This window comes from Pogoniulus pusillus, chromosome 26 (assembly GCF_015220805.1).
Source record: "Pogoniulus pusillus isolate bPogPus1 chromosome 26, bPogPus1.pri, whole genome shotgun sequence".
Classification (NCBI taxonomy): Eukaryota; Metazoa; Chordata; class Aves; order Piciformes; family Lybiidae; genus Pogoniulus; species Pogoniulus pusillus.
The window spans coordinates 14,089,476-14,096,964 of record NC_087289.1 but is presented as its reverse complement, the minus strand read 5'-3'; the positions used below and the strand labels follow the sequence as shown (position 1 = coordinate 14,096,964).

General features: G+C 42.0%; 1 protein-coding gene across 2 annotated transcripts in view; it reads right to left on the bottom strand.

Annotated features, from left to right (window-relative positions):
• Positions 1 to 3,475: 3,475 nt before the first annotated feature.
• Positions 3,476 to 7,489, bottom strand: part of TFDP2 (transcription factor Dp-2) — a 43,172-nt gene continuing 39,158 nt past the window's right edge. For both annotated transcript variants that reach the window (XM_064165143.1, XM_064165144.1), the window contains 2 exons: positions 5,727 to 5,832; positions 3,476 to 4,217 (listed from right to left, as the gene is read on the bottom strand). In XM_064165143.1, coding sequence (XP_064021213.1) covers positions 4,034 to 4,217; positions 5,727 to 5,832 — 290 coding nt within the window. In that variant the 3' untranslated portion in view covers positions 3,476 to 4,033. The remainder of the gene's footprint in view (positions 4,218 to 5,726; positions 5,833 to 7,489) is intronic.

The window sequence follows — 7,489 nt, the reverse complement described above, 5'->3', positions numbered from 1 at the left end:
GTTAAAGGCTTATTTTGTCTAGGGAAAAAGTTTCCTATTTACTGCACAGAAGAGTTTGATTTACATTCCCCAAACAGCTCTGAATTTTGCACAGCTGCACCCTGCTATCATGTGGTGTATCTAAAGCATGGATGCCTGGAAAGCATAAGAGAATTCATTAGAACAAATTGTTGTCAATTAATCTAGGCAATATTAAAGAATAAATATATATACATAGAATCAACCAGGTTGGAAGAGACCTCCAACATCATCCAGTCCAACCTAGCACCCAGCCCTATCCAGTCAACTAGACCATGGCACTAAGTGCCTCATCCAGGCTTTGCTTGAACATCTCCAGGGATGGTGACTCCACCACCTCCCTGGGCAGGCCATTCCAATGGCAACTGGGAGGTTCCTTTATCTGCTTGGAATTATCATGGCCCTCTTAGAGATACTGATCTGATACAGGTCAGCCTGCTTTTCTTAATGGACAAAGAAAAAATCAAGTTATTCATTTGCTCTGTCCTGTGCATAAGCAGGAAGCTTTCTTCTACAATCAGCATAGTCAGATCTCAGCTGCTTCTTTTGCCCAGTTTTAAGCAAGGATTTTTGGTGTCAGATTTCCACGTAGCAGAAGAGCTGCCTTCCACACATACTCTTTTGTGGTTGATTGTGGTGCTGGGGAGACTTTCTACATCAACATTTCAAAGCCAAAATATTTCAAGCACCATAAAATAAGGCTAGAAATAAAGCTCTTTACTGCAATGTATGAAAATTCATGTACAGAGAGCATTGTACTCCTTGCAGGCAGGTGCCTTCTCAACGTCTAGGAGTGTTGCAAGACACGTGTCACACATCAACATGTAAATGCTAACTTTCTGATACCAGTTGCTACTTGTTTCATGCCAATAAACCTCAGGGGTGTTGCAGGAGACAGAAGAGGGTGATGGTAACAGACTGGGTAGAGAAAACCCAGTGTTGTTAACGTGCACTTTATTCTGGAAGGCATCTGCTGCTGGCTGCAGAGGGAGGGAAGACTGGCTCATCGAAGCAACTGAGCACAACTGCTGCCATTAGCTTAGTGGGAGCTGTGTGGTTGCTCAATATTCCCAATCTCCTCTTTGCTCATAATTGCTCAGAACTCATTTCAGTTGCAACAGCTGCATTTTGTCAGGTCCTGCACCTACCTGTTTTGCTCTGGATATTTTTTGTGGCTTTTTTTGTTTGAGTCTATTTTTCAATCACCATGAACGAGGGAAAAGCTTGCCTGAGGTCATACAGGAATGACTATGGCTGGATAAGCAACAAAATTCTCCTAGTTCCCAGACTTTGGTGTAACCACAAGACCACAGTGCATTAGCTGAAATTCATCCTCAACTGGAACGTGGCACAAAGAATTTTCTTTTGAAGTCTCTTCTAAGTGTTTTCACTTGCTCTGTCCTTTTGTATTTAACTAGTTCAGGGAAAATAACTTTTAAAGTCTTAGTTCAACTGTCTAAATAAATACTATGTGCTCCTAGATTTAAATTTCTTTCTTTTTAAAGTTGATAGCTTGCAGATTGCCAGAAAGAAAGTAGTTGTGCAGTCTGCTGCTTTGAAGGCCACAGACATCAATGGAAGAAAGAGATCTCCTGTACAGCAGAAAGTACATCGACAGCTAATAAAATCCATTCCATTTCTTGGCAGGAAGCTTTTTTGCCAAGTTTTTGATAGTTCAAAGTGGTCCTCTTTAACAATTGGTTAGTGGTTTGCTGTTTCTTCTTTGTATGCAGATCTTGAGAGGGCACCGTGTAAAGTTAAATGTGCCACTTACTGGACAGAGGGGAATAACAGCTTTAGGAAATGTTCCCCTTTCAAAGAGTTCCTTAGGCTGCTACATCTATCAAGTACTTTTGATCTGCTCGCTCCAATGAGAGCTGACTGACAGCAGCCTTGGAAAAAACAATAGCTTTTAGGAATAAAAGCAATTCTCTGCTTAAGTGAAACGTCATTCATGAAGCTGACAATTCCATACCTGGAGCATCTGTGACCACCTCCTCTGGTTTCCACAGTGAGCCACTTCAATGGAGCACGCCGACTCGGCAACAACATTCTTTTACTCTCTGTAAAGCTTTTCTTCACCTAGAGGTAGTGCTGCAGATTTGGTTGAAACAAGGCAGTGTACACTCCCTCAGCCTGCTGTTGCCTGTGAGCCACAAGCACAGGCCAGCCTTCCCAGTCTTGCCCAGAGGGTGAACAGCATGGCAGGCATGTAAGAACTCTGTTGATTTGTGCAGCTTTGACTCGGTGGTGTAAGTGAGATCGCTCTAGCTCAGTCAAGAGCTACACCTAATGGTGCTGTCCTATCCAGTGCTCCAGTCAGGAGCTTCGACTGAGAAAACTTCCTGCAGTTTGAATGCAAAGATGCAGCTGTGTTTCTGTGCTCCTCACAGTCCTAACCTCTCCTGTACGCAGCTTGGTGTGTGTGAACTCCTGCACAACAAACAGGTCACTTTTGAGCTGGATTAAGTCTGTCTCGCTAGCTCAGGTTTGGAGCTTCTGGATCTCACGGGCAAGAGTGCAGGTCTGCCAATGAAAGATGCTGAGGCTGAAGTACCCTATGCTGTGCTCCAGTCAAGGGATAGTTTGCTGTGATTCCTCAAGCAAAGAGTGGTGTGATGAGCTACCTCAGCTCCTAACACAGCCAACAGTTCTGAGCTTTACAGCTAATACAGGCCAACTATTTGCACACAGCGTAAGAACTAAAAAGAAGTAGCACTGTTTTAAACTGGATCTACCCAAATGAAAACAGTCAACTTTGAGACTACCTAAAATACTGGATGTTAGAACACTACAGGACAAGTACATCCACAGAGTGTTTTGCTTTGTTATACAAGTTTGGGTTTTTTAAAGGTCTTTATGACTGGATGTGATGTGAGCTATGGGACACAGAGCCTCTTGTGGGAAGTCTAATTTAGCAGTTCAAGTGGGATACCTGTCCAATTTTAGCTATGTATTCTTTTGACACATGATTTGGTACTACAGTTTTTCAAAGGTGCATCAAGAAGAGTGCATCAGAAGTTGATTTTAAGGAAGTCAATCTGTCATAATGCTAGCTGGTTGGAATGCATGTTGAATTTTGTTCTTTTTTTTTCCTAAGAACCTCAACCTATGACTTGAAAGTTAACCTGCTGCCAGAAATCCTTAACATAGAGGCCTCTTTGAAAAACACTCCACACCACATGCTGCAAGATCAAAGGGATGATGAAGTTAGGACAGTAAAGGAGAAGCTATACTGGACACACTATAATCAGAAGTAGATCTTTAAAGCTTTTTTCCATGAAAAAAGCTGGTGCACAGAATACTGCCTTTATCCTGGCTGTTTAATAATGGCTCACAGCCATCACTTGCTTGTAATAAATTAGGTCTGCAGTATAAATGAACAGATGAACCTTTCAAAAGAGACACACTATTGGTACTTTTAGAGCATCTAAAATACTTTAAAACTTTCTCAAGATTCATTTAATCACTTGCAATTTATATTACTTGAAGAATCTTCTATACAGCAAATTGAACAGGAAAAAAAGTAAACATTCTAACAGCCCCTTTTCCCTACAACAAAGTTCACAAGATAAAATAGCTACAGCAGCATGTCTGCACATGCTCTCTCCCCCCTTTTCTAGAGCTAGCATAGCCTGCAGACAATGCAAGAACTGGCATTTGTTGATTCTTTCCTTCTCCATCTGGTAAAGATAAGGGGAAGAAAGAAATTTAAAACAGAACGTCCCAATAGGGAAAACGTGAACTTGATGTTTACTTTGCAAACCCTCCAGAGAGTTTCTTCTTTCCCTTGGGTATGGCTGACAAAAGCCACTTTGCTCTGTGTCTACACCACACTGTGTTCAATCATCCCAAGTTTTCATTTTCAGCAGTGGGTGAACTTGTTTGGGAGTTTCCATTTTGCATCACTGAACACAGTGCAAACCAAGGCTACAAACTTAAGTAAAATCCAAACAGGAGATCCCACTGAGAGTATTTCCAAGCAGCATTTTGTACATTCTGTTATCTACCATCCTTATTCTGGGGAGGAAGAATCTTCATCTTCATCCTCTTCATCTTCATCATTGAATGAGCATGGAGTTGCTCCCCGTGATTCAGAGTAGTGTGACGTTGCACTGCTGGACTGTTGATTGCTAGGGGCAAGAAACTTCCCAGTTGCTAAGGCCACTTCAGCATCCAAACACAGCCCTGGATTCTCACTACCAAAACAACAGGAGTGTTGAAGCTTAGAGAATTTCTTACAAAGTTTGAAGCTTTCTTTGTGTCCTCATCTTTTCCTTCAGTTAAAGACATGCTATTAACAAGAAAAAACCCCAAAGCTTTACATTTAACACAGTTAATAGCTGTGAAAACTGACAAATACTGGAAAGCTGCATTAAAAAGATTATTGGGTGGCTTTTGTTTTCCACGACCATTAGAAGTGCTCAAGTGAAAGAAACCTTACAGCAGAATAAGTCTATCACAGTTTCATCAATACACAGAAATGTTTGCAATATGAAATGAAGCTATACAATTCCCCAAGGAAGAACATGCTCTAGAACAATCCCTCCTGCCATTTTTTAAGGTACAGCTAACCTGCAAGTTCTTGAGGTTTCTTTTGGATTGGGCTTTGGTGGTGGTGGCAGTTGTGGGGTTTTTGTTTGTTTGCTTTTGAATTTAAAATAATGATTAGACTGTTTGGACCTAACTTCCCTCACAGAGAGCTGAAGCAGTAGTGCTTAAGTAGACACCAAACATTCTTTTCTAATCTTCAGAAGTGCTATCAGGCTTTTTCCCCACATAATTGCCTATTTGTATGTCCCAGTGATAACTTTGGATATTAGGATATTTGTCTCTACACACCTATTCAGTAGACACTGCTCTCACATTACCATGAACACTGACATTTGCATAGAATCATAGAATGGTCTGCGATGGAAGGGCCCTCCAAAGGTCATCTCGTCCAATCCCCTCTGCAGGAAGCAGGGACTCCACTAGATCAAGTTGCTCCACTAGATCAGGTAGACCAGAGCCCTGTCAAGCCTCACTTTGAATCAATCTCCAGGGATGGAGCCCCGATCACGTCCCCAGGCAACTTGTTCCAATGTTCCACTACCCTCATAGTAAAAAACTTGTTCCTAACATCTAAATCTGCTCTCTAGTTTGAAGCTATTGCCCCTTGTCCTATCACTACAGGCCTTTGTAAACAGTCTCTTTCCATCCTTCTTGTCTGACTGTTGAGAGCCCTTCACACACCACTTTGCTCTGCAAGGAGGCAGCAGAAGTCTACGTAAAGCTGAATACACTCCTAATAACTGACAGAAAATGCCCTCCAAGATGCACTGCCTTTTAAAGGAACAAATCTTGCATCCCAGGTCATTGTTTCCAGAGGTTCCAGCACATACTGCTTACACATTCTGAGTGTGAAGTCTTGTAGTCCATGACCAGGCAGGAATTTAAGGTTAATCAAGAAAACACTGTCCTTACTATGTAGTGATTCTATTGTTTTAAAATATAGATACAAAAAAAACCCCAACCCTAGTATGCTCAAAATTCAAAGCATGTTGACTTGACCTTTTAAATATCATTATCAAGACAGAGTAAGAGGCTTTTTCACAATCAAAAATCACCCATAAGAGAAATCTCCTTTCCTATGGTATGAAATAGTGATTATTGAAAGTACCACAAGCATAGGTCACTACCTTTGAATAGAAAATTATTTTATTTACCTTGATTTAGCATCAGAAGCACCTCCTGCTACATCTAAACGTGAAACAGCTTGTGCTGAACTTGAGAGTAAGCCTTGGTTTATCCATGACAATTCTGTAGACATATCTAGAAGAAAAGCATAACTGTAATTTACGACACTTCATTTTTTTCAGTCCTTTTAAGAGCTTAAACTTCACATTGCTCTTTGCTAGTAGGATGCCTCAGTTTGAAAGAGAAGGTGGCAGCAGCTCAAGTTTATCCTGCAGGTGTGTCCTGGTTAATTCTATCTATCTACACACACATACCCAGCAGTCACACTCAGAACTGTGGTTATTTCTATGAAGCTGTTTTGCTGCATGCAATCAGATACCTGCATTTTGGAGTCCTTCGTGGAAAATCACTGTTATCAAATGTCCCAACAGCTCCTAGTGCCTTTGCTGTTGGGTTTGGTAAAGTCAGGATTGGAGATCCTGCAATGAAGCTACCAAGACAGTGTGTGCTGCAGTCGTGTAGGTTCTGATGGCCAAAGGGAGACTCCTCTTGGCAGTCTCCTAGCTGGCTGTAATGTAGCCTCCTAATCCATGCTGACACTGAATAGAGATGGCATCAGCTGTGGATGTGAACAGACCATGCCAAAACCCTTGTGCCAAGAGCATGGAGGAGAAAGCCTGCTGAACACCACATGTGTCATGTGTAAGTCTCCTGCCTAGGGATAGGAAATTTCAGGATTAAAATGGTCTTATGATAATGCAATTCCTTGAGGTAACTTGTTAAAAGCCCCCTGAGGGATGTGAATGGGTTACTTACAACCCTCATAGGACTTGTTTTCAGATTCCCTAACGAGTAATCCCTGTCAGTTTTTCCCAGCTATGCACATTGCTGCCAAAAGAATCAACAAAACAAGTCCACTGACTCAGTTACACTTAGGGGATTTGGAGGAGGCGGAAGGGTGTTTTCTATTCACCTGCCCAAATTACATCGCTACACAAAACTCAAATCCAAATGAAGTTACCATGGCCATCTAGCTCTTTTTCATGGTGCTTCCATGTGGTTCCACCTGGACACATTAAGCCAGTAGTTCCAGTCCCTAACTCTGACTTTCTGTGCATTACCCAGGACCTCTGTTCCCTAAAGCATGATGGCAGCTGCAAGGGATTGTGCTATTCAGATTGTACCTACAATTGCTCTGTAACAGCAGGTAAGAGGAATAACCAAATGTGTTTGTCATAGGTGCTTTCTCCTCTGGCCTCCTATGTTCTCAAGCTGTGGCTCCTTGAAATGTGAGTGCCCTGCCCAGCACAGGGACTGCTTTAAGCTGCTGGGCTTCAGGCTGCCCTGTTCCATGCTGTGCAGGCTTGTTAGCAGCAAGGCATCTAAATGATGCGTTACAAAGCCAGGCTAGCAAGTGAGATGCTCCTGCCAGCAGAGCCTTTGGAACATAAGAGAAAATGTCAGTAAGTGGCAGCTTCAGGGTGATGTATGAGGATGGCACAAAGGAGAACAGTCGAGTATGGACAAAGCCAGATACCTTTCACTCACGTTGTCCTAAATGCTGGTTCATTTTACAGAGGACATGTTCTGACAGTTCCAAGGTTGAACCACTTGGAATGACTGAATTGTATGTAGATTAACACAGTGAATTAGAGATGCATCACAGTGCTGTTTCCTGGTCTTTTGAAGGGGTGTACCTGTGTGTACATGTTTAATACTCCAGAAGAATAACAAGTCTTCACTAGTAATCTTATTAACATTTTGGGTAATAAGTTAGGTTTTCCTTCTGAAG